Raw genomic sequence first — 27129 nt, forward strand, 5'->3', positions numbered from 1 at the left:
TCTGACAGTAACTAAAACCTGCAGCTACACACAAACACTGACAGTTTTAACACTGGCCTAGATCTGTTCAGAGATGGATTAGCTGAATCTCATCTCCTCTGGTACAGCCTGCTTGTAACTTGGCACTCCCACCCTCACCATCAACTCTGAGATTATAACTATGGGTTGTAAAGCCAGACTGAAAGTGCCTCAGGGCATTATCATGTACTCTTGGTTGATAAAACTCTTGGATCAGCAAGTAATATTGCAACTAATTGAATTTTTCGTACTACGTACGATTGGGGGTTGAAGTCCCCAGACAAAACATCTGTGCAACCTGTTCTAAAGCACATTTAATCTGGGAAGCCCTTACAATGAGACTATTATACAACATCTTGTCTGAAAACTCTGCTCCATGACTTCAGTTGGGATTTCAGTCTGTTTTTCCTCTGAGCATTTTCTGCTTGCTTATTCTTTACCAACCCAAGTTTATCCCCACTCTTCTTCTGAAGGAGGTGTCCTTTAAGGGGCTTTACTGGCTTTTATTTTGCTATTCTTGGTAGGGGATTATTTTTCATTTTGATACAGACAAAACCTGCATGTTTCTGTGCAGCTCTAAGAGGGTGATTCTGGAGATTAGATGTGTTTATTAAGTGGGTTGTTTACAAGAAGTGACTCTGTTGGCCACGTCCTTGGAGCAGTGTTGGCTTATTTATTTCTTCAGGCTTTGGTACCAGTGCAAATCCTTCTGGAAGAAGGAGGAATCCTCTGATCTTTGCTCAGTTTGCATTTTATAGTGGCTTCACAAAGGGCTGGAGCTGGGATTCTGCTGTGTGTGTGTGTAAGTTTGTGCTGAGGAGGATAAAAGTGTGGCTGTATCTGGTCAGAGCAGCCACTGCAGAACCACTTCACCCAAGGGCTTGTGCTCTGGGTTTGCTCTCACTTGGAGGTAAAAGCAAAATACTTAGAAAATGCTGTATTGTGCCCTGTTTTGGCTTGGATTCCAAGGGCTGGAAATGAAAGGGGTTTGTATTTTTCTGTTGCAGCAATTAAAGTAGTGTGATTGTGTAAAGTTTTCAGAAAATTTGCTGTTAGACCAGTTATTGTGCAGCCCTGCCTGGTTGTGCCACCTTCTGTTTAACTTTCCCACTTCACTTAGCATCTGGGCTCTTTTATATATTTCTTTTAAACCCTTCTGTAGAGCAGCTTGTTTTTCCAGCAAGCTAAACACAACTGTCCCATACCCTGTGTGGAATCTTGGGTTTATGGAATCATTATGGAGGCTAAAGGTCACATCAGGACCTTCATTTCTGAGGAGAATTCCCTGTTGATGTGAGTGGCAGGTTCTGCAGCTGGATCAGTTTGGCATGTTGAGAATCATTAAATGTCTTTGACATGCTCCCAGTGTGTCCAGGGGAAGCTGGATGCACAGTCCTCCATGGGAGACAAACCTTCATTTCTAAACTCAGGTTCATTAAAGATCCCAGAGTAATTTTTTTCTAAATCCAATTATTCTAGCCAAGTTTAGCATTCCACCTTCTTTAATTCCAGTTTTATCTGGATTCAGTTTTGTAACTTCCCATCCTAAACACGCTCACAGTGGTGTTTTACATTGTTTAAACTTCACTGGTGCTGCTCTGGACCAACACAAGAACATGAGCAATCGTGTTATCTGCCTCCTCTGGTATTGTCAGCTTTAATTAGGTTTTTGGGGTTTTTTTTGGTGGCATTCCTGAAGCTCAGTAGGATTAAGGGCTCCAGGAAGACCCCAGCAGAAATGCTCAGAAATGCTGAAGTTGCCATGTTTTCTTAGTGACATCACTGAGGTTGCTCATGGAACAAACCTCCCCAGTTCCTGTCCCGATAACACAAGTGGGGGCTCAAAAGGAAACACCTTTAGCTCTGCAGAGTATTTCAGTTGCCTGATGAAAGGTTTGTTTTATCAGACAAGCTAATCAGTGCTCAAAATCCAGCCCAACCACTTGTTTTGTCAAGGTTGGCCCATTCTCTGCCAATGCCTGCATTAGGAAACAAAAGGAGCAGAGCTGGGCTGAGCAGCTACAGAGCAGCACAGGAGTGAGCTGATGATTTGTCTGATATCCCCCCAGACTGATTTGAACACTAACTTTTCAACAGACACTTAATTTTTTGAATGGAAACATTTCTGAGCCTTGGCTTATTTGTTTAGTTCTGCAAATTGGATTTTCTTCTGTGGTCTGAAGAACTAAGTTACCCGAACTTGTTACAACCTGAAATGAATTTGTTTGATTTAATTCTCTTGTTCTCCCCTTGCAGGATTTGACAGGTGGAGTGTTTGAAGCAAACCTGGACATGCTGAACCTGAAGGAAGGGATGGATTATTATCACTTTAACTAAACCCAAGGTGAGGAAGTGGAACTGAAGCTGTGTTATGGGTGCAGGAAGACCAAAGTCTTCAGAATTTTTTAGTAATTTGTGCTTCATTAATTTAATCTTTGGGCTGAGTAAACCCTTTCTAAGGGAGGTCACAGTTACACCACGGGTAATGCTGTGAGCTCATTGCACATCACTCAGTTTGACTGTTAAACTGTATATTTCTAATTTAAATACCCACCAAACACAGCCCAGAGGGTTACCACACTGTCACCACAGGGAAGCCTCAGGCAAAGCCTGAAGCACTGGAAGAGCAGAGAGGTTTTTGTCACACGCTGCCTGGAGCTCTCACCCTCTCCCTGCTCCCAGGAGCAGCTGCTGGTGTTTCCCAAGGGCTCTGCACAGGGGAAGGACTGGGATTCAAGGGGAACATCCTTGGATTTGGGGCTGTGTGAGCAGGACAGCTGTGTCTGTGACAGCACCTGTACAGCTGAGGAGGAGGAGGATGGAGGCTCAGGGTAAAGTGACAGTGGGCAGTGGAGTTGGGTGACTCATGGGTGGCTCTTCTCTGGGACTGAATCAGATTTTAGAGACTGGAAGTCAATTGTAATTAATATCCTAAAAGAGCAGGATCATCCCATTTGCAGAGATGTGTCTACAAACACACACAGCCTCTGTTCAAGTGCTGGGAGAGTGGGATTTAATTAGAGCCATCAAATAACAGTGTAATTACAAGATCATGTGGCCTGTGCATTTGCCTTCCCTGTCACAGGAGTCTCACTAAAGATCAGTGTTGGAGCAGTTTCATTTTATAGGAGTAAGAAATAGGCTGGCAGGTACTTGAAGAACTGATTCACCTCAAGTCTTCAGTAAAATAAAGCTCCATCCCTAAAGCTACTTTACCACAGAAACCATTTGCCTGAATTAGTTACATAAATAGTAGTTAAGAGAGGCTTTAGCTGAAATGAACCTGGATTTTTTTTTTTGTTTGACTGTGGCACAGCAGCAGCAGATTTCTCCACTTGATGAAAAAACAATGCTTTAGAGAGCAGTGCAGCAGGTCAGGTTTAATACTCAGTGTGTGGACAGCAAGCACAAGCTCTGTTCAGTTGTGACATACAAATCATTGACATCAGAACAGACGGGTCAGAGTGACAGAGCATGACAAGAACCTGCCACGTAACAACATTAAAAACTGCAAACAGTGGGTTTTGGTTGCCTTCCTGTGGCACATCTGCACTGTGCTTTCAGACAGGCTCTGCCTCTTCTGTCCAGCAGTGTCCAGCTCAGCTCCTGCTGAGCTCCAGCGTGTCAGGATGCCATGGCACAGCCTGCTCCCATCCCCATGGCACTGGAGCCACGAGCTCCAGGTACAGACCAGTGGCTGCAGCTTCCTCATGCTGAACTCTGCCAGAGAGAGAGGAAAAAGAGAGGTCACAGGGAGCAGATAGGCAATTCCAAACTATCTGCATTGGAGTGACATGGGACCTACAGTCTGTCTCCCTGTGAATGTATCCTTTTATATCCCATTCTTCCTCTCGGGCAGTGTTGGAATCCTGTGCTTTGCACAACACCTCACATCATCCTGCTGGTGCAAGTGGGAAGATTTTTATGTTTTTTCCTTTCTCCAGGAAGGGCAGAGGAGCAGTGTCTGACCATCTGTGCTGCATCATCTCCCTGCTGGGTGGTGTCTGAGATGTCCCACTGCCAGCCTGGGATGCTCGCAGGGAACGAGGCTGGAAGGGCTCAAGGCAGCAGCTTCGGCCACTCCACGTGTTCTGCTGCTGGCTCAGGACACCCCTCCTGGTGCACAGGGACACCTCCATGAGCAAACAACCCCCTGGAGCACATTCCCACCTGTACCTTGGACACCAGCTGAGGTTTGGGCACTTTCAGGAGGTCACAGAGGCAGTTGCGTCTCTCCCTCACCACGGGCAGTTCTGCTTCCCTGGGGGAGGAAAGGTTTGCCAGTTAATTCACAAATTAAAACCTGAGGGTGCCCATGTTCATACACAACATCTTAAGTGATCCATGTTACTACTGGATTATGATGATCTTTTGTGTACATTTCAAATTCTAGGAGTTTTTGTTCTGTCACATTTTAAGAATAATGAAACATTTTTGTACCATCTTAAGCCAGATAACCCATAAATACACACCAGGTCTGCCACAGGTAACCAGTTGCTACTAAAGTGTCCTAAGACTATTCTTTTAGAGTTTTATACAAAAAAAAAATAGCACTTATTCATACAACTCTTTAGACTACAAGTTCACTAATTTATTCTCTAACATTACTGGATTTGGAGAACACTCTACACTCTCCAGAAGCTTTGTCCTGAAATAGAAAAATCCAAACCTAAAATATGTGAGGCTTTTAAAAAAGTTTCTGAAATGGCATCATGTCCATGAGATAATTTCTTCCAGAACTGTCAGTTAAAAAAAGCCCCCAAATGCCCCAAATCCCTGGAAGCAGAATTCTTTTCCATGTGGCAGAATCCTGTCCCTCAAACTGGAATGTTGGGAGGCTGCTGGTCCTGCTCACCAGGGCAGGACATTTATTTGGGTTTTCTTAAGTAATGACTGTAAATGAGCGATTGATTACAAATTTAACTCTTGGCACATAAACAGAGTCCAAAACTACAGAGAAAAAGCAAAAAAAAGGCAAGTCAGAAATAACCTGATCTTTCTTTTTTTACACCTTGGACAACATGTCTTATTTACTTCTGGAAACCTTCCTGTGGCTAAACAACATGTATTATTTATAGAGTAATTTGTTTAAACTCTGCATGACACAATGGCATGATAAACTCTCTGTAGTCCCAAAAGGAACAAATGTGTCTATCCCAGTAATTACCATCTTCCCCCAGAATGAATTCTCATTTGGCTTCCTGCTCTTAGTGCTTGGTGTAATTCAGAATTCAGAATGATTATTTTAGCACTGAGAGAGCTTGAGGATAACAAGCAGCTCACTCTGACACTCAGCAACTGCTTCAAATCTCTTCTTCTGTAAACAGCCCCAATCTACCAAGATTAAACAATTAAGTTTTGAGTAAACGAGCTTTGTCTTTCATCTCAGAGCAATGGCCACACTGCAAGAGGGTACTCAGGGCCTGCTCCAGGCCAGAATAAACCAGGCACACCCTAAAAATGACAAGGTGAAAACACAGTATTTATTTTTCTGGAGTGGTTTTGGGGGAATATTTTGCTTTGTTGTAATAACCCCTTTATAAGCAGAGCTGAACTACCACTGCTTTTCCTGGACTTCTAATTTTGGCCCTGTAACCACCCCTTGGTGACAGCAGCCATCTCGTCCTGCTCCAGTAATTCTGTTAAAATGCTTAATGCAATTTCTGAGCAAGTCTGCTCTTAAATGCAGGTTTCATAAGCGAGCACTGAGTCACCCCAAACACAATCCTAAACCTCCATGTGCAGTTAAACAAGGAACTGTAACCACAGGCAGAATTGCTGGTAACCAATCCTTCAAATCTGAGACTGTTGCTCTAATTTTGCACTGGAAAATTCAGAAAAAGAGCAGCAGCCATCCTTCACAATAACAAACTCAGTTTTCTTTTCCCAAATATAAAGTTATTTAAGTTCCAGCACAGAAATAAACTGGAAAGTACATAAAAGTCAAACAATGTAGCATGGAGTCTGCAAATCTGTGTTCCAGCCTGAAGGTGTATTTTGTTCTTTGAACTTGTCTGGGATAATTTTATTTCCATGAAATGTCAGTGGAGACAAAAAGCCATTTAATATAATGACTAAATAAATTATATATTTTTATATATATATGTGTCTGTTCTCTTGTATCTACTGTGCTGTGTGGGGCAGCAGCCCCATGGCCCAGGTCTGGGACAAGGGAAAATGTTTAACATGGCAGCAAAAGTAATAAACTAAATAGTACCTTAGAAATCCATGTTCCCTCAGATCTCCAAGCCCTGCAGCCTTTTATCAATCTGCCCAGGTGATGATAATGCTCAATGCTAAAATGTGCAGAAAGGGAAAAATCCAGTGCCAAAATGCTGGGTCCCTGCTCCTGTCACAGTCCCCTGCCCTGAAAGTCACTGTCTGCTCCAGTGGATTGTGCTCATGGAGAACAGGACTCTCTTCACCTGCCCTTGGAAGAAGCCAAAGGTGCAGGTAAGAGTAGGTAAAAAGATGAGTTACATTCTATAAAGTGGTTGTTTAATTCATGGCATCATGTGCCTGGGAAACATCTAAACTGTTCCAATTCCAAATGGTTGCTTGAATACAGCACTTGTAGCATGTTGAGTAATTACATTTCATGGGAGATTTGAGCTGTTCTGCTAATTCTGTTGTTTTCCAGCTTGCAGAGATCCTTCCTTTCCCCAAATCCTGCCATAAATGCCAAGAAACTGTCTGTGCAGTTGCAGTTTGACTGTTTGCACAGCCCTGTCTCTGTTTCATGGAACACTTCCAAGATTTCCTCCCTTTTTATGCTGTTAGAAAAATATAGGTATTTTGCTTTATCCAGTGGTGATTTTACACATCCCATTTTCAGTGGGAGAGTGAATTGGATAGTTCTTTAGAGCAGAGAAATTGCTTGCAGCAGTTCTTTTAAATGCATTCAATAGACAAACCTACGGAATCATTTCTTACAGCTTCCTCCCCACCAGCTCTCAAAGGCATCCATCAAACTTCTGTTCATTCAGAAACTATTTCAGCTCTTATTTCTGCCTGGCACAGCTGCACTTACCAGTTGGTGTCACTGAGGATGGCCATGACCTCGTCCATGATGGCAGGATCCACCACGTCGCCGTAGGTGATCAGCATCTCGTACACCTGGCTGGCCGTGGTCTTACGGATCTGTGGGGCAAGGGGCACAGGCAGAGTTAGGGAAGCATCCACAATCCATAGGGAAGAGCCCAGTGCTGTCACTGGAACTGGTCCCTCAGACTGCCTGTCATGTTATGGTGGACACTGAGTCCACTCCTGCCCCTGACAGGGATTTGCAGCAGGAAGGGACCTTGTGTTTGCACCTCAGGGAAGTCCATGTCTGCACCTCAAAGAATTCCTACAGTTTCTCCCTAAATCCTTCAGTATTTCCCATCTGGAAGGCCACAGCTCTGTCCCTCACAGGGAATGAATTCAAACATGTGAGCCTGGCCCAACTGGAACATTCCTTGCAGTGATTCACTGAGCCAAAGCCTGGCTCTGTGTTTGCTGCAGGCTCATAAAACCCACTTCCCAGTGTGGAGATTGGAAGAATCAGCAAAACTCTTGGCTGATGGCATCAGCCTGACACCTGGCATCAGCCTGTCCTGCTCTGGGTTGTGGAGCAGTTCCTGTGCCTGTTCTTTTCCCAGAGCTCAGGTCAGCAGTGACATTGGAGGGGGCACACACAGAGCTGGCCAGGCTGGCTGCTGAAGCACAACAGGTAGAAAGATGCTAACTGGAAGACAGCAAAATTCCAACAAAACCAAATTTTTTTTCTCTTGACAAAAGCCTGATGGTAACCAAAGGAAGGCAAAGGAATTATAGCCTTATTTCTGGACTAGAAGTGCCAAATTAAACTGACCCATCTTTAAAAACAAAACACATTTGTGATGTATAATACCCATAAAATGTGAAACTGAAATGATCTCTCCCCATTTCTTACACTGTGCCCCTGCAGCAAAGGATGCCTCATGGAGCAAATACACACAACATGGAAACAGAACAAATTTCTTTTCCTTGAACCAGAGCTGCTCCTGTGTTGCTACTCTCAGAAGTATCACAGAACTAACAGTAATTTATCTGCTTGGAGCTTTCAGCACTAAATGATGAGCAGATCTTCCCTGTGCTGGGGGCTCTGTAACAGAAAGAAATGGCTGAGCCACCTGCCTTGCTCCCAGTTTAACCAGTAAGGCCTGGAGGTGGAAGGGCAGCACATGGGACACAGCCAGGGACACTGCAGGGACACCTGAGAAATAAAACCTGTGTTCTATACATTAATACCTGTTAAAAAGAAAGCTGCTTTAATGCACTTTACATTAGTTTTTATTTGTATTTTAAAGAATAAATGGATAATATGCAAAGTCTTCAGTACTTACTATAGGAAAGGGATGGCAAAGGAGGAGAAACAGCTGAAAGAAAACTTTCTCTCTCATGTCTCCTTGGAATTGAATCAGGCCACAAAACCTAGAAAACAAATGAAGAAGACCAGATCTTGTGTTATAAATGCACAGGTATATTTTGGGATCAGGATGAAGATATATTGGAAAAAGGATGGGAGGGGGAGCTGTGCTGCCCCCAGGAAATCCCAACTCCCAGTGCTGTGGGAAAGCAAACACTGAGGGTGAGTCTGGGAGGTGCTGATGGGTGACTGGGCTGCCCCAGGCTGTGCCAGGTACAAATGTGGGGTTAAACTTGACCAGCAGCACCAAAATCTGTGCTAAAAATCACCTGTGAAGCAAGTTCTGCCATGGACAGTGAGGGCAGAGGGAAGGCTGGGCATGGAGGGGGCAGGTCAGGGGGAAACACAAACCAGAGACAAGGGCTATGGCTCATTTCGGGCTGCCTTGCACTCTGAAACTGCTCCCAGTAAAGAAATAAAAGGACAGCCAATAAAATCACTGTTTGACACTGTTATGGGATGATTTTGCCAAGTTTCTGCCACTGAGTCTGCTTTTTTCCCCTCCTCTCCTCACCCAGCACTGTCCTTCCCAACTGGGAAATTTTGGTTTTGCCCTCTCTGCTGCCTGAGCTGAGTGAGGGCTTTTACCCCAAAGCCAGACACTCATTTTACAGATGTTTTCAGTGCACATCTAAGACCTAATGAATAAATTATATATATTTGCCATTGGCACTGTGTCAAGCTCTCTACAGAGAAAAAGCAAACGATTCCCTGCATCTTTAGGAGCATCAACATTTTCAAAGTTGTTCAACTTTATCAGATCACGTTTCACCCCAACCACCCAGAAGTACATGACACTCTCACAACCTTTGCTCACATGTATTCATGTGCATTTTTCACTTGAATTCCACATGAACTAGACCCAGCTGTTACATCTGGTGATTTAAATATCCCTCACTTTCTGTGAGGAAGGATTGATTCCATTGACTCACACTCCGATGCTGGAGCGAAGCTTCCGGATGTCTTTGGATCTTTTGATCTCTTCTTTACAGAGGGTGAACAACTTCACTGGGAAGGGGTGGCTGAAAAAATGGGAAAGAAAAAAAAAAAGGTGAGCAATAGGTTTCAGTAGAATTTCAAAGATAATTTAATGACTGTCAAGATGCCAAATTAACTTTCCAAGGCAAGGAAAGAAACACTGTGGGGTAGAAGGTGCTTCCTCCCCAGGAGCTCATCCTGCTTTGGGAGGCCTTTGGTAAGGACACAGGGGAGTTTGGCCATCATGTTACTGGACCTTTCAATTTTTAACCTGGCAGGGAAGAACTTACTATTAATTATTTACATTGGTACTACCTGTGTGCTCAGGAGTGAACTCCTTTTAGCCAGAGGGATCCAGCCCATGCAGGATAACTGGCTCACCATGGCTTGTGTTCACACCAGAGCATGGTACAATCAGCAATGCTCTGTCAGGAATTACAATATCCCACAGCCAAATAACAGTTATTTAGTCTGTGTATCATTGTGGTGCCTTGGTCATTCCCTGAGGTCTCCAACCAAACTTCACATAAAAGGGGATGAATGTTGTTCTTAACTACTCCACCATTTCAGAGCCGAATTCCTTCAGTGATTCCAGACAACGTAATTAAACACAGGGCTCACAGTTCTATTACGTGGACGAGCCATGGAGCCATCTTTAAATATATTTAGCAAATTCTTTTCTTTTTCCACACAGTCTGGGAAACGTGATTCTCACAGCTCTTTCCCAGACACTCGTACAAACACAAGTGCTGTTAGTTATTCCAAGGATCTATTAAAAAGAAGGAAAGAGGGACTAATGCTTTTATTTCAGTTCAAATTATTTAATCTTTTACTTGCTACACTCAAGGCTGAAGTGCCATAGATGCAAGAAGAAAGTATTTCATATTTGTCTAGTGAGCACAATTACTCCTGGGCTGTGTATTTTAGAAACCTCCCTGCATTGTGTATGGAAAGCAGAAAGCAAAAATAGTAACATTCATTTTCTGCTACCACGTTCAAAGCTGTGGATAAAAACTCCTGAAGAGAGCTGGGTACTGTCACCTGTTGAAAGGCAGAACATTTAAAATGAGATGTTTCCAGGAGTACCAGGATGTTTTGTTAAGGTAATGCACCTTGTTCTATAGAGTTTTCTGACAAGAGTTAGCAGGTTTTGATTACTTTTTAAAAATTCTTAACAAAATCCCAGCATGAACTGATAAATGGTGACTTGGTTAAAAAATGGAACAACAAACCACGGACCCATCAAGGTAAAAAATGTGTCAACATGTGGTGAGAATGACAGACCATGAATGAGTCTGTGTGTCCACAGGCATGGATTTGTCTGGGTGGGTGAGGGAACTGCTCCCTGAATGCTGAGGTGTGTTCTGTCTTACCTTGGTGGAACTCCTCCTCCTCCCAGCCCCAATTACACAAAGACCCTGTGTAGACAGCTAATTACAATCCCTGCAGCGCATGCCTGGCTCTCAGCACAGACCAGGCAATGTAGTGAATTAGGTGAGATTTAAACCAGTTGAACAACAGGGACATCACTGGGAAGTGGAGCAACAAAGAGACCAATTGGAACAAGAGCATCTGGAATAAATTTAACACACGGAACCTCACGAGCAGCATTTTGTGTTAAAAACAGATGCACTTTCCTTTCTGTCAACTGCCAATTCCACATTTGCAATAACCAAACCTAACCTATGTGTGATCTCAGATGACTCAAATAGCTTGGCCTCTGTAAAGGAAATTGAGAAAATTCCTTCTCCTGTGTGGGCACTGTGCCAGCAGGAACAGCGTCGGCGTCTTGGGAAAAGGGATCAGTCTGAAGTCTCTGCATTGATGTAAATTGGGCACACGTGGTGCTGCCAAAAGGTGCTGGTTTTCCCTTCTCCAGGTGAACTGGGTTTCAGCAGTGCCACTCAGGGTGGCCCTGGAACAGCCACCAGCCACTGCCAGATCTTTGCTTTATGGCTTGTTATGCAATAGCAGTAGAACTGCTTAAAAAAAATCCACAGGATCACATAATACATAGAAATCTCCAGTTGGAGATCACACACCATCTTACAGCACTGCAAGATCACCAGAAAAAGTATAGAGAGACTACCTGAATGCTTCTGTTGAATATGTAAAATACATACAATGAGGAAGAGAAATGCCACTACTACTCCAGAAAGCATTAGACCCTGAATTGTCATTCCAAAGCTGTTCTGTTCGTGTGGCGCTGGTTATTAGACCCATCTCACTGTGCTCCTAAGGAGCCAACAATCCATCTGGGCTCTGGGCAACCTCAGCATCTTTGGTGACCACTCACCCCCTGGAGCAGCAGAACTCTGCAGCCACAGGAGTCATGACCAGTACCAGCTTTGCCAGCTTTGCCAGCAGCCTCAGCTCACTGTCCTCCCTGTCCATGTCCCACCACCAGCATGAGCTGACAGGTACCTCTTGCTGGAAGAGCAGCCACTGTGAGTTCAGAGCAGTATTTCCAAGAGCTCAGTTTCAAGGTGTGCCCGTTGCCTCCAGCAGTCCCTAATCCATGAACACTCCCTACACTGTCATGGGTGCAACTCCACAAATTGTACACAGGGATGGGATCAGGAGGTTTGGGGTTTATGACCAGGAGAAGGAAGGACATTGCAGCTGAGAGCTGCTGCCCTGTGGGGCTGGGAGGGCACACGGGGCAGGGGGAGCAGCAGGTGAGGGATGCTGCAGCATCACCAACACTTTGGTCCAGCTCACACCTGCCCTGCTGCCCAGAGCAATGGTTTGCCCCCCACTTTCCTCCACACACCCTTCTTATTTTGGCCCAGTCTGTGAGCACACAGCAAAACAGACTGAGGAACCACCTCGAGCTGACTGGGAGAAAGGCACTTTCAACCCACTGCAGTTCTCCAGTGCCATTCCTCATGCAGTGATACAAACCACTCCAGGGCAAGGGAGGGGGAACCTCTCGTGCTGGTCACACAGGTTTTTGTCACCTTAAGACAAAGAAGAAATAACAGCCTGGAAAACGACAGGTAGAGCTGCTCTTTTCACACTACAGCTCAAACTAAGCCAGGCACAACAGAGAAGCCGGTTCCAAAAGCCTTTTGATGACCCCGGTGACACTAAAGCTGATTCATTTCCAATCCTACAGGACAGGTGTTCACCCCACACTTCCCAGCCCTGCTGGCAGGTTCAGCAGGGCCCTGGCAGAGCAACAACCCCACATGGCAAATGCACCTCACTTAAGCACAAGCATTCAGGAGAAAGGGGCTCACTTGTCCTCCTGCAGAGATCACACACCAGGCACACAGAGCTTCCCTAACACTGAGATTCAGCTGAAAAACGACACCAGAAATGTCCAGCTTTGTATTCCAAACTTTATGAGCTGCAGGGTGTGAAGAGGCAGGAAAATGCCCGGCAGGTTCTGCCTGTGCAGGGCAGGAGTGACACCCTGTGGCAACTGGTTTTAACTGGAGCACTGAGCTCCTCACAAGGATCACACTGATCCAGCTCCTAATCCTGGTTAAATTAAGCACTGCTGGATATTACCCACTCTGGACTGCTGGTGTTTTATTAGAAAACCAAGCTCCAGGACAGTGCACAATTTCCATTTGAAACTTCAAAATGCATTTGCAGATACCTTTTTATAATGTGACAGTTGCCTGTTAAGCTGCTGGTTTAGGCATAATCCTGATGCCAGACATCCTAGATCCCAATTCCCTTGCTAAAACTCTACACAGACCAACGTGGTAAAAAACGAGGGAAGGAGATTAAATGGGAAACAAACACCACAGGGAAAAAGACAAGCATGTATCCCAGCCCTCTTACTTCAGTCACACTCTATCTGAAAACTACCTGACACTGCAGGCACAACATGGCCTTTTCAGGCCACTGAGTCGTGTCTCAATTTTCAGGCTCATTCTGTGCTGTATTTCTCAGAGCCAGGATCAGTGTTTCCATCCCTAACTGCACCCAAAGGACATACACCAGAGTAACAAAATGCACACGTTGCCCTAATGTAATTTTGGGCTCATCCATCCATGTGCTGATCCACACAGGGGCTCTGAGAGCACAGCAGAGCCCAGGGCATTCACCTGGCTCCCTGTGAAGGATCCACAGTAACTCACTCATGGTCACCTCTGCTCCAGGAGGCACCTATGTGACCAAAACACTGTCACATGCAGGAACTAAACCCTCCATCTTTTTTAGCTGCCTCCAAAGTCTCCTGAGCTCTGCCCTTCCAGGACTCTCTACAACAACAAGTTCAGGCCAGCACTTCACTCTCTTGACATGAGAATGATCCACTTGGCTGTTTCATTATTAATTTTCTTCTTTGGTTTCATCATCAAACTGGAAGAAATACCTCAGGATCAGCTTCAAAATCTTTCCTTCCCAATCACCCTGGATTTTATTTCAGGCCTTTTTACACAAAGCCTCACAAAGGCACCACAGGGTCGTGTCTTTGCCACACAGCAAAGGCAGCGATGCCACCACGTGCTTTTTGTTTAGTGACCCCTGATGTGGGAGACAAGACTTCACCTGGGATTTCCACCCATAATCTATCACCTTCCCCAACAGGGAAGCCTGGAGCCTGTGTGGAAGCCCCAGATCCCTGGCATGATTACAAAATGAACAAGTAATATTCATTCCATCTGTCTTTGACTCATTTTAAATTCCCATTCAAACAGAGACTGCCAAATGCAATTTAAGAAAGATTATCTAAAACCACACTTCAAGACAAGAGTAGGCTCAATTAAAACTTTAAGAATGATAAATGCTTTTCAAATTTAGCTGCTGTGAGCAATTCTTGAACCAACAGATTCCCAGTCCTGGATATGTGCTCATAGGATCCACGTTGTACAATTCTGCAAACATCTGTAGATGTGCCAAGATGCTGCCTGGGAGAGCTTGTGGAATAGATTTTAATATTACTGAAATTAAAATAATTCTTTTCTGAAACATCTGCAAAAAAATATGATTTCATATTGGAATATCTTACTCATGCTTATCCATTCCTGAACTAAATACTTTCCAGAAGACTGAACTTGGGAGGGAAAGAGTTGAGACGTGCCTTTTTTATTATTCCTATTAGAATCTTAATTAACTTCTTCAGAGATATTCACATTAACCAAGGCAGTGGGACTGGGGAAGCCATAGCCTGTAGGCACACACTGTTCTGCAGCATCAAACCAGGACACTGCCAGTGCTCAAGGCTCCCAGTACAGCAAGAAATGCACCCCAATGGCATGGATTTAGGAAGCTGGAGAAGGCAAGAATGGATCTGATACTGGTCCAAGTATGCCATGTAAAACATGTAAATTGACTTTGATTAATGTCCTGGTTGTTAAACAATTAACCAGTAACAGATGTGAGAGTCACAGATTTTATCGAGAGCCTTTCAAGGGTCTCAGCTGTCCCACCTCAGGAAAATGAAAACACTACAATACACACTCACACCTGGAGCCCTGTGCACCCACACCTAGAAGAACACTCAGCAGCACCCGGGGTAAGATTTAAGAGGCCATTTGGATGGTGGAAAATAAACCAAAAAGACATCCAGCAACTTACTTCTCTTGCTCAGTGAATGTGTCGAAGCAGCCATTTGCCAGCAGCTGGTCCAGCATTGTCAGGAGAGGCACGGACACCCTGAGGAAAGAAAATGATTCAACAATGTAAATACATTCCCTGGCACACAGATATACACTATTTTTAATCAGAAGCAAAGAAAGAAACATCCTATGTGCCTACACATATTTAAATTAGAACCCTGACTTACACAAGGAGGGTTGCTCGGGAACTTGTGTGTGTTGGCTGAACCACCCTCCTTGGCTCAGGGGACACTCCCTCCCAGCCAAAAGGAAAAAAACTTATTAACAACACTCCTGCTTTACACTTGCAGGGTCCTGAAAACACAATTAACAGTAGCAGAAAAATATTAATTTATTTTCTAGAATATAAACAACGTATTCCACAGACTGTGTCAGAAGTTACAGCACCAAATGAACCAACAGAAATAACCACAGCCATGTTTTCATTTCAACAGTTAAGAAACAAAATACAAATAAAATAGCGTTAGGACAAGGAGGAATGGCTTCAAATTGAAAGAGAGTAGGTTTAGATTAGATGTTAGGAAGAAATCCTTCCCTGTGAGGGTGGAGAGGCCCTGGCACAGGTTGCCCAGAGAAGCTGTGGCTGCCCCATCCCTGCAAGTGTCCAAGGCCAGGTTGGACAGGGCTTGGAGCAACCTGGGCTAGTGGAAGGTGTCCCTGCCCATGGCAGGAGGTGGAACAAGATAAGCTTTAAGGTCCCTTCCAACCCAAACCACTCTATGATTGTAAAACCTGAATATGCAAAATATTTTACCGTCACCCCTTGGTTACACATTTTACAAAAGGTCGTGCTGTTCCAAAAACCAGATGTGCTAAAGCAAATGCACATGGCTAGACACACCCCATCTAGGCAGATTTAAACTGATGTGCCACACATCTGACTTCCAACACCTGCTGTTGAAGGGAAAAAAGCCAAGGAGATCCATTACCGGTCATTCCGCAGGTTGTCCTCAAAGACCTTTAGCAACGTCTCACAGAAACTCTCCAGAGCACTGGGATCACCCTGGATTTTCTTCATGTAGTCGAACAGGCTCTGGGCAGAGTATCTGAGCTGGAACAGAAGGAATCTCCAATGAAGGACAGGGAAAAACCCCACTGCCACACACACAGACACTGGCTGTGCAGGACTGCCTTGTCCCTGCCCACTGAGGAGCACCCCTGCACTGGGAACACAATTCCAGCAGCAGCCACATGTATAAATCACTCACAATATCCAACAGGACCATGGCTACTTTACATTCAGTAATCCTTTTTCAAGGAAGAAGTCTTTTTAACTTTTTAAGTTTTGCCATTGCAGGAAAAAAGACCACATTAAAGGTTTGTTATTTTTTTTCTCCCAAAACAAAACATCCCCAAACCACTACGATTATCCTGCTTCACTTCAAGTAATAACACTGTTATGACTCTGAAAGTTAAAAAGCACACAAGGAGTTCACCAGGTAATATTTACTAAACAGCTGATGGAACTGAACCATGCAGACAAGCTGCTGGCCACACAAACCAGCAGTAAAGTCAGGTTAAAAATTAAAAACAACTCAGAAATAATGACTGTTGGTTTAACTTTATTGTGCTAATCAGCCAACTTAGAAAGATGGCAGGGGAGGGGTCAGTGCTGATGCTCAGAGCTCAGCTGGGCACGGGCCATGGGGTTCCACCAGCTGTGACCCACTACAGGCTGCAGTGTCACTCCACAGCTCCCCGTGGCTTAGATGGGATATTGGGAAGGAATTCTTGCCTGTGAGGGTGGGGAGGCCCTGGCACAGGTTGCCCAGAGAAGCTGTGGCTGCCCCATCCCTGGGAGTGTCCAAGGCCAGGTTGGATGGGGCTTGGAGCAACCCAGGCTGGTGGAAGGTGTCCCTGCCCATGGCTGGATGAGCTTTAATGTCCCTTCCAACCCAAACCATTCCATGTTTCCATGATCTCCAGGAGCTGCCATGTTCACCAGGCTGGCTGCTCCCTCAAGGATCTGCTGTGTGGAAGGGGAGCAGCCACAGTCTGCTGTGGGACCCCCCTTTCCTGGGGGATCTCTGCCCTCCCCCAGCTCACAGTGCACCCTGGAACCGAGGGAAGAGGGCTGCAACAGCTCCATCAGCATCACTACTAATGCTGAGAGTTCCCACTTCTGGAAGAGGTTGGAATTTTAGTTTCCAGCCTCATCTTTTAAAATTAATTATTAATAAATAAAAATAATTTTAAAAAATAATTTACTTCCCTTGAGGATGAGAAGAAAAATTTGGTGGGTTTGTTTGTGGGGTTTTTTTGTTACAGAAATTACCTCAAAGGAAAACACCTCATCAAGGATGAACATAATCAGATTCCTGAATCCTCCTGACTCTGATGTGAGGATTATCCGTCCTGCTGGGGCTTGGTCACGTCTCTTGGGGAAGGGGGTGGTGGTTGGGGGGGCTGTGGGAAGGGCAGGTGGGGTGGATCAGTTCTGCAATACCAACTTCTTTTAGTTTTAGTTTAAATGATTTTCTGCTGGGTCAAGAGGGGGCTGTAAGCAGTGTAAGTCAGCCTGTGCAGTCAGGGGAGATTTTCTTTCTGAAGCTCACACAGAGCATTTTGATGGCTCATTCAGCCTCTCAGAGGACTGACCATTTCATCAAGAAAAGAAAAGAAAATACTGGATGAGAATGCGAAATATCACAAACGTCTTCCCAAAAACAAATGAGAGGAATCTCTATATAAACATTTTCTCTCAGTTAAATTTCATACCAGTAACATTTATGGGTGCATCAGTACAACAAGAACATTTTAGCCTTGAATCAAAACTCTGAACTAGTTTCCCAAAGCTTTGTCCTACGTGCAAACAGCACAGCCCAGCAATCCTGGGAAGCAGCAGCCTGCTACCTTAACAATTTTTTCTGTAGTGAAACCTCCTGGGCAAAGCAGGAGCACAAATATTTCTTTAGAAAGCAACTGAAAGAAATTACTCGGTTATTCTGAGTTCCAAAATGACAGTCAAATCAGAGTGAAATTGTTAAAACATTTGTACAGTTTGTACAACGTTCACCCACACTGAACTGCCCCCAGTGTGGTTCTTTCACACTCCAAAAGCAATGCTGGTGTGTCCCTGTGTGCCCAGTATAAACTGGGTCCTGACACTGAAAGGTCTTTACAGGATATAGAACTGTAAAAAAGATTTCCTGAAAATTTAAAATCTGTTTAATTATTATATATTGCCCTTTAAACCAAAATAAAGGAGAAATATTTTGACTTGGCACCTTCCATGAGCAGAGATCAATGATAAGCAGAAGTAAGGGCCTGTCCGAGCCCATCTCAGAAGAAGATCTTAAAATGTGTCATTTTCTCTCCAATTTCTTTTGTCTCTTAAACTACCTCGGGGATCCCACACCATTCTTTGAAGGAAGCTGAATGACTCAATGCTTTTCCTGCAATTCAAATGACTGAAAAGGCAAGAATGGGCACGAAAGAAAAGGGCAAGGAGCACAGGTACAGGTAGGGTGCTCCAGAGCTGGGCAGAGCCAAGGCAGAGCAGCAGGATATCAGAAACACTGGAGGATGCAGACAGCCAGGAATCAAACAATAGAATGGGATGGATAAGCCATCACATAATTGCTTGGGAGATTTAAAAATGGGACATTTTCCCGACAGTCAGTATAGATCACAGGAACTACTGGAAGAAGCTCCAACATAACAAGGTAACATGACATGAACAAGTTAAATCCCCTGATTTCCCCCCCAGGTGAACAATCCTCAGTGTCTGAGCTACCACCTTAATTGCTCCTGACTACAGCAGAGAAGAGCATTTCCAAATGTCTTCCTCATCTATGCAGATCACAAACTCACATCAAACGTGTGACATTTACCTTTCCCTGGGGTTCCACAAGGACTGGGAGAGGAAATTAGGAGGTTAATGGGTTGGAACTGGGACAACTTTGGATACAAATTTGAGAGGAGGCCTGAGAATGACCTTGCTCTTATGAAACAGTAAAAACAGGGTTTGCCAAGGCTCGACTCCTCCAACATTTAAACCAACAGCAGATACTGCAGTGACAGGCAATACGTGACACAGTGAAGTGTTCAAAGGGACCATTCATCTGATGATAAAATAAAGTCCTAAGGATTTTATCTCCTGAACCATGGGAAAGTATGAAGAAGTGTAGCTCCAGGAAGTGGAAAGGCACGTGCAGCTCTGGGCACAAACCTTCGTGACATTGTTCCCAGCGAGTTTGTTGCAAAACCGAAGCACAATACTTCTAAAACCAGTTTTGAGGCAGCAGGTGGGAATGATATGGCCAAAAAAAAATTAGCTTAGGCATCCAGTTTATAAAACAGGATCCAAAATCCCAGTTTGTAACAGAACACACAAAATCCCTGTTACCCACCAGTGATTAAGATGCCCAGTGCACACATGGACTCTGGTTTGTACTTTGCAGCACTACCTTGGACAGACCTGATGAAAAAGCCAGTGGCATATGATGAAAAAGGAAGATTCTGGATAGGAGATGTTCAGTAGATGGACAGACCCCAATGGGTGTCCCTCTCCCATCTCTAACCAGCCTCCTGGGAGCCCCAGGTAACCTCACAAAATTCAGCCTCTGCCCCCAATGCACCCAAATGGAAGCCAAGAGAGGTACTCCTGGGAAAGCCCAGACACAACCAGATGTACCAAAACCTGCAGTTTTTGAGCAGCATTTCCACAGGGCAAGACCTTCTCAGGCCAGAGCAGGCCTGTAACGTGCAGCAGGAACCACGTCACGCTCAATAAATAACCCGGGTTTGGATCATTTCTAATCCCGACACATTTACAGCTCTGAAGTGGCAGTAGCTGTTTTCACAGTAACTGCAGAAAAAAAATTGTGCATCATTTAAACATTAGCCCAAGTGAAACCATGTCCCCCTTGTTTTACTTACAACATTTCTTCAATAAATCAAAACTCTGGAGGCCAATAACTCTGAGATTCAAACCAGGGACACTTTATGTGAAGTATGAATATCATAAGTCACACTATTTTTTCCCTTTAAGAGAAGAATTCCAGGAATTATTCTCAAGTGTATTTTGCTCAAGAATTGTCAACAAAGGAAACAGGATTTAGGGCCTGTTTCTTCCAACCAAATATGCATTAATTTGCATACAATTTGTCCCAGTAACCAGATGTTTTAGAGCATCATCTACGAGTGTCCCAACATTTTCCTTTGTATGATCTAACACAGTAACACAGCCCTGGTACTGGACTGGGAGGAACTTCTTAATGTTCAAAATAGATTGCTTCCTTTTTTTTTTTTTTTTAAGGTTTTACTTACAGTTTCTATAACATTTTAAAATGTAATTTTCATTCCTTATGGGGGGAAGGGGAATAACAGGACATTCTGTGCTTCAACGAAATTTAAAATGTAGTGTAGTTCAATAACAAAAATATCTCAAATTATATCCTGACCCCTGCAACTGCAGGGTTTGAGCCCTGGAGAAAGAGCAGCATTGTACAGTCCTGATCTCCATTCACTGAGGGGGGTTTCATAGCCATAAGAAATATGCATCACTGTGGGCCAGATGGATAATTAGAAGATTCTTTTACACAGAGAAAGTGCCCTTTGAACCGTGGCGATGGAGCAGAGTGCCAAATCCCACAGGGAATGACATCTTCTGTTTTTCCAGATTACTTCCAATGCTCCAGCTACAATCCTTCCACCAAAACTCTTCAGAGACCCCACACGGCTCATTCCAGAAAAATCTCTTTAAAAAGCCAAACAAAGAACTACTCCTGCTAAATATACTGCTGAGCAATTTTAACTGGGGGAAAACAGCCACTGACCACGGAATTACAACAGAGCCTTTCTCCTGCTAATTCCCTGAGATGACTGAAAGACAAACTGACATTTGAACTCAGATTATCTTGCAGTATATGAAAGAACCTCCTAACTTTCCAAATTCCATGTCCATGTGAGTATGTGCACAGATATTTTTTAAGAGAGGGAAGAGTCACAAGAACATGTTACTGCAAGAACACATATTTGAATAATCCTTTTCCTTCGTCCGAGATTTTAAAAATCTGCTTCTATCATATGGATTTAATAGAGAACAGTTCTCAAAATTTGCTGTTAATGTTTTAAATCAGTCCCTGGATATTCAGCTACAGGCTTTGACAGAGTAGTTGGAACACAAGTTATTATAAAACACATCGATTTTAATTTCTATATCACATTTTAGATATTAAATGTAATTCACCACACATCTATAATCCCAAGTGTAAGTACCCTGTACTTGGAGCCTCCCTTGCACTTCCAGCTGACTCCAAAGAGAATTAGATCATCATCTTTCTGAAGCCAAAGCCCTTGAGAATATTTTAACCGGAACGAGCCTTTAGTGTTAAGGAAAACTGCAGGGTCACAGAAAGTTAACATTTCAAAAATCAGTCTGAAAACAGTGCTGAAGGTTTCCCTTTGCACACTGGCTGGTGGCAACAAGGGCAGGGAGCTAACTGTAACCAAACTGTTTCCACTTTTCAAAACCAAATGCACCCAAGACTTTAAAAAAAGGAAAAAAAAAAAAGTTAAAATGTTGAATAAGAATTTTCCCCTGACCTCAGTTAGCAGCCAGAATGTCTGTTTCCCCACAGCTTTCCTCCTTTTTTATACTTACACAAATAACTTTGGTTTTGGTGGAGCCTCCCATAATTGTGTTTGACTGAAAGCTGAATTTCATGTGCATGTTTGCCATTAACGAAATCTGTTAAGAGTTACATTGTCTGTCCCATAATTATTGTCACAAACCAACACACACACGTTTCCAGAGTTTTAAAATAGCCGTTGCTATATAATTAGTTGCCATTTTAGAAACATTAAAAAGCTCAGAATTGGTTTAAATACATGAGACTGCACTGACAACAAATACTCAGCTACATCAAACTCAAAGGCTTATGGACTTCTCTTGATCCCAAGAGCAGAACCCACAACAACAGGCAAAAAACCCCATCATTTGGGCTTTTTGTGACTGAGAAGGGGAAGCCACAAGCTCAAAGTGATTTTATCTCCTTCTTCCTGCGACCCAGCAGGAGCTGCTCCCTCTCCACAAAAACTGTCTCCCAATACTTTTCACTTTTCTACCAACTCTCTTAATTTGAGATGGAAATCTTAATCAGAAACACACTTAACCACTGTTGGGGTGCTGACTCACAACCTCCTCCTGTTACAGGACCACTGGGAGTTAAAGATTCAACTGACAGTCCAAAATATTCTGTTACTGGTCTGATATTTCTGTGGTGTCATATTCAACCATGTCTTTACCCCAACAGTTTTCTTGTATTTTACATCCTTGGCTACATCAAATCACAAAAACATTGGAAGCCAAATATCTCAAAACCAAGAATTCTGAAACTACCAGTGCAAGCTGTAATATAAGGACAGAAGGATACACTAATATGATAACAAAGTTGGGAAGAATTTGGCAGCATAACAGACTGCCAAAGTCAGTGATAAAGAGGTTGTTCGTGCCAGAAGAATGAAAGAGTGATTGCAAAGCTCAGAGGATTGAGATTTGAATGATATTTCTTTCAAGTAATGGAACTTCTGGCATCTCACTGGTACTTCAGAAGAAAATGTATAAAAATATAAAAAAAATAAATCTGTGAATGCTGTTAACACACACTGACAACTAATAGTTAACAGTTGCATCAGGTGACAAATGAAAACAGGTTTTCACCTCATTTGAGATGAGCCATCACCTTGCACTGAGCTGAGGGCTCTGCCTCTGTTCCCAGCTGGGAGAGTCAGCACAGAGCTGGGAGCTGAGGGACCCCAGAGCCTGGAATTCTTGGGTTCTGTCAGGCCAGGAAAGGAGAAACAAAGCACCCTCACTCCTTGTTCCTTTTAAAGATTATAAATAAGAAGCCCATCAGATTTAAAAGCATGACTTGATTTCTTTAAAAAAACCCTGAATTCTCAGTGCAATCACCACCTGCAACATCCACTGGCAGGCACTTGACACTGGAGGCAACAATTTGCTCCCTCTCCTGCCCAGCAGCAAAGCCACTCCCTGCTCTTACCGTGGTCTCTGTGAGTCCCCCCACGGACACTGAGAGCCCCAGGAGCACAAAGTACTGGTAGGTTGGCAATGCCAGGAGCTGGGTGATCCGGGGAAAAGCTTCAGATGCAGCATTCCAGTTCAGAGTCTCCTTCTCTGACCTGGGGAAAGGGAAAGGAGAAAAATAATCTTGTACGTGTGCGCTGCCTTTCTTCTCCCCGTGTTCCTGGGACAGCTCCTTCAGGTCAGTGAAGGAAGGCTCTGAATTACCTAAAAATCAAACTGAACACTGGTCTTTGAGCATATGGGGAAAACACAAATCAAAGCTTCAGCCACTGCCAGTGCCACTTCAGCCACTCCAAGTCCTTCTGATCCAGGATAAGGAATTGGAATCACAGTTTCCTCTTCCCAGGCACTTTTCTCTACACACGGAAAACAAGTTCTCTTCCTGGAGTTCCATTCTGAGCTCTCTCCCATCAACAGCTACGCAAAGACTGATCCAAAGACAAGACTTATCCCAGGAAAAACCAACACCCCTCCACTCCCAGCTCCATCAGCAGCCTCACAGACAGAGCAGGTTGTGATTCTCCTGAACACACAGAGCTGGATGTTCCTCATCCCAATCAGGTACCAGCAGCACCATTCAGGAACGAGCTGCTCTCACTGTTGCTTCAACTAGGAAGTCCATCTTGGAAAACTACTTCAACTAAAGCTTGGTTAAAATACTATAATTAATTAAAAATTACTATTATGAACAGTCAGTGCTTTCCAGTCAAGGGAAAAAACTATGTTCATGCATATTGACAGGACACCTCAGTGAAACCCTGACTAACAGCACCAGATATTCCTCCACACACAGGCTGGGCATTTGGGCCCAAAATTTACATCAGATACTGTGTGTTAGGTCTAATTGTGTGCATTTATTTTTTATTTCACTGGTTTAGGATATGTTTTTCAACATCTTACCTTGGAAATATCCTCTCTAGCTCTTGTCTGTGAGGGATGTGTGGAACTGGAGGGTGGTCAAAGTGTAGGAGGGTCAGGAACACAGATCCTGCATGAGCTCGGAATTTATCTATTTTTTCAGCTGACTGTTGAGCCAGCCAGCACATAATCTGCCTGCAGCTACAAAGAAGAAAACAATTAATCACATAATTTAAGCAGCAGAATGTGTATTTAAATTGTTTCAGTGAAATCAAAACTATCCTGCTATGAAACTATTCTGGTTTAATTTTTTCAGCATGAGCCTGAAAATGATTTAAGACACCCATATGGTGCCAGAATCTTAAAGGTTTATTTTCCATAGATCAATATTAATCAAAAGCCATCATGACATTAATGTTACGTAGTTTTTCATCCACCTTTTACATTTATTGCTCCACTTTTCATCCAAAAAAAAAAACAAAGTGTTTTACGGTTTGGAGGAACTACTACATTTCTGGTGGAGATAGAGCAGGAACCTTGAGAAAAGCACACTTTTGAGTAGAAAACTGCACACATAGCAGAGGACAAGATCTATCCTAAATCTCAGATATTCCAAATAAACAACTTCTTCAACTCTGGCTAGTTTTTAACAATATCCTATTTTGCTTATGTTCATAACTGAGCTCTCAGCTACAATACTGTGTCCCACAAGGCCCTTTTACCCCTTCAGAGAGGACAAATAATGACAGTAAAACCAGCTAAAATGCCTTCAGTTACAGCAAGACCCAGAATATTTAGAAAACGGGATCCAGCTGGCAGGAATGGTTTTCTCAGTTTCCTGTGGATCACCTCTGACTGCAACAGATTAAGAGGAGGAAGCCCCTGAAAAACAGTGTATTCCTAGAAAACCCAGGATTTTTCTTTTAAGTGTCCTTCAAAGTTTGTGTTTTTTTCTTTTATTAAAAACCAAATCATGTATATATTCAGGTAACCATTGAGATGTTCTGTCCATAAACCAACACCACTATCAGGAAAGTTTTGCTGCAGCTCAAGCTACACTTGAAAACTGGTAATTATCATTAATTTTTTCATTATTAGGAGTACTGTATCACAAAATTAGAAATCAGGATCTCAGTGTAAATGACCTTTTTTCTGTATTTCCTTCCTAATAATTCTGCAAAGAAACAAAAGCAAACTCATCCCTGCACTTGATCACATTCCAAATCAATGATGTGATGCTGAGGATAAGCGGGAGGGTTTGTTTTGTATTAAAGTGAACAACACTCCACAGAGGTGGCAGGCATAGCCCAAATCCCACAGGTGTGTTTTATTTCCAAGGTGGGATTGCCATCCAGGTTCTCTCAATAAGTCAGTCTCTGAAAACCAGACACAACATCCTCCACATCTGCGTGGCCTCGACACACTCCTACCAAAGGTTCTGTCACACTCAGTAAGGGAGTTAAGTACACAATGTACCAGCAGTGCTTTCCTGTATGGCCTGGAATGTAGTTCTAGGGGATGGGACACAGAAACAGCACAATTACATACATGCTGGCATTAATTAACTCTGCCTCGTTCTGGACCAGCAGCAGCGTCACCTCCATCAAACTGGTCATGGCAGCTTCACGCACCCTGTGGGAACAGAGAGACACCAGAATGGCTGCATCAGGGTTTATTTCAACAAATACATCAGTAATTAAGCTAAGACACTGGAAAAAATTCACAATTACTAAAGCAATGACCTCTGAGATCTGTCACCATATCTTGGGAGGAAAAGGAGTGCTCAGAGCTGCCCCCCCAAGCCCCACTCTGTGAAATGGAGCTCATGTTGGCACCGAGGGTACAACAGTCATCCCAGCTTCCAGGCAAGCCCCTGCCTCACCATCCTGTTTTTCATTCCAGCCAGATGTCACCAGGTTTACTCTTTATTTTAAGAAAGTTAAAATTGATAATGATTAGTAATATTCAGTGTGCAAGTAGATGCATCTAAACTTAAGTGCTTTGCCTGCTTCAAATTTTTTTTAAAAAGGCCAACCCACATTTTGACATTCAGCTATTTAAGCACTGCTAAGAGTATCATATTCTTGTAAATTTTCAAGCTTAATATTACCAACAGTTAAAAAAATGTGACTCAGAATGGCTTAAATCTCTTTGTTAAATAATAACTAGTTTTAAGAAAAAGACTGGCTAAAGTTGTGGTTGAAGTGTGTCATGCCTAGATGGTGAAGATCTGTTGCCTTCAAAATGTCTAAATATCAATTAAAAAAAGAGTGTAATTTCAATTAAAAAAAAAAAAGCAATATGTTTGTTTTAAACCAAATGCCTTGTCAATCCATGAGCTGTTAAGAGTGGTTTCTTTCTTCAGACAAGGGCAATACCAAAGATCCTCAGTGGGTTACATGACCCTGCAGGAGTCCAGGCCAACATGTTCATCACATTAAGTCACTCATGGCAATGTCATCCTTTCAAAACAATAACTCAAAAAAAGGGGGGAAAAAAAGTATTTGAAAAGGTACACCTGCCTCCTGTGAAAAGAAATACTCCTCTATTTTCCAAATAGCTGCAGATGCAATCTAAAACTGGGTGGGATATTTGTTATAATGGTAAAAAAGGTAAATTACATCACTTTTTCCAAAGTAGCTCAATACAAGTTTGGCAGTCTTTCAGCAAGGTATGTTTTCCTAGTTTTTCATACAGTATCTGACTTGGATATTCATGTCTAACACCTGCAGACAGATCAGACATGTCCCAGCAAACAACCTGTCAAAAGAAAGGTAAAGTTTGCATATGGGGAGTAAAGTTGGTGAAACTTTCCCATGTTCCACTACAGAAAGACAAAAATTACACACCAAAAACAAAGTCTCTCCAGAGAAATGGCATTTCTTGCCATATCTTTCCACCTTAGTCAATGGTTTAGAACAAACAGAATGAGAAAACATTGATATTTGAGAGGCCACAAAAGCCTTCAGCAGCCAACAATGTGCCACAAGAAAGGATCCCCCTTCCCCCTCTGATTTACGTGTTTCTTGCCTTGTGTTTGGCTGAAATTGCCCAAGAAGCTCAAAAAAAATAATAAAGTGGTCAAAGCACATTTGAATTTTCATGGGTGTTTGGGAATTTAATTTCCTCGGGACTTCTTTGAAAAACTCCACTTTGTTTTGTTTTGTTTTGAAATGAAGACCCAGACTAAGGATAAA

The 27129-nt window shown here is 43.3% G+C and overlaps 2 protein-coding genes across 9 annotated transcripts in view; one reads left to right on the forward strand and one right to left on the reverse strand.

Annotated features, from left to right (window-relative positions):
• Nucleotides 1-6122, forward strand: part of B3GNTL1 (UDP-GlcNAc:betaGal beta-1,3-N-acetylglucosaminyltransferase like 1) — a 114423-nt gene extending 108301 nt beyond the window's left edge. For all 3 annotated transcript variants that reach the window (XM_064675702.1, XM_064675703.1, XM_064675704.1), the window contains 2 exons: nt 2275-2362; nt 3963-6122. In XM_064675702.1, coding sequence (XP_064531772.1) covers nt 2275-2355 — 81 coding nt within the window. In that variant the 3' untranslated portion in view covers nt 2356-2362; nt 3963-6122. The remainder of the gene's footprint in view (nt 1-2274; nt 2363-3962) is intronic.
• The window catches only part of TBCD (tubulin folding cofactor D), a 579906-nt gene that overhangs the window by 459433 nt on the left and 93344 nt on the right, over nt 1-27129 (reverse strand). For 5 of the 6 annotated variants that reach the window (XR_010435234.1, XR_010435233.1, XR_010435232.1 and 2 more), the window contains exons 30-33: nt 25481-25564; nt 23975-24133; nt 23031-23169; nt 15951-16072 (exon numbers count right to left, since the gene is read on the reverse strand). Coding sequence is in view for 1 of the 6 variants with exons in the window: in XM_064675682.1 (XP_064531752.1) it covers nt 3727-3738; nt 4195-4279; nt 7049-7158; nt 8385-8472; nt 9400-9489; nt 14981-15058; nt 15951-16072; nt 23031-23169; nt 23975-24133; nt 25481-25564 (967 nt within the window). In the remaining 5 variants the exon portion in view is untranslated. Of the gene's footprint in view, nt 1-3371; nt 3739-4194; nt 4280-7048; nt 7159-8384; nt 8473-9399; nt 9490-14980; nt 15059-15950; nt 16073-23030; nt 23170-23974; nt 24134-25480; nt 25565-27129 lie in introns of those variants that run through there. The other variant, XM_064675682.1, reaches the window with a different exon arrangement.

This window comes from Pseudopipra pipra, chromosome 19 (assembly GCF_036250125.1).
Source record: "Pseudopipra pipra isolate bDixPip1 chromosome 19, bDixPip1.hap1, whole genome shotgun sequence".
NCBI lineage: Eukaryota > Metazoa > Chordata > Aves > Passeriformes > Pipridae > Pseudopipra > Pseudopipra pipra.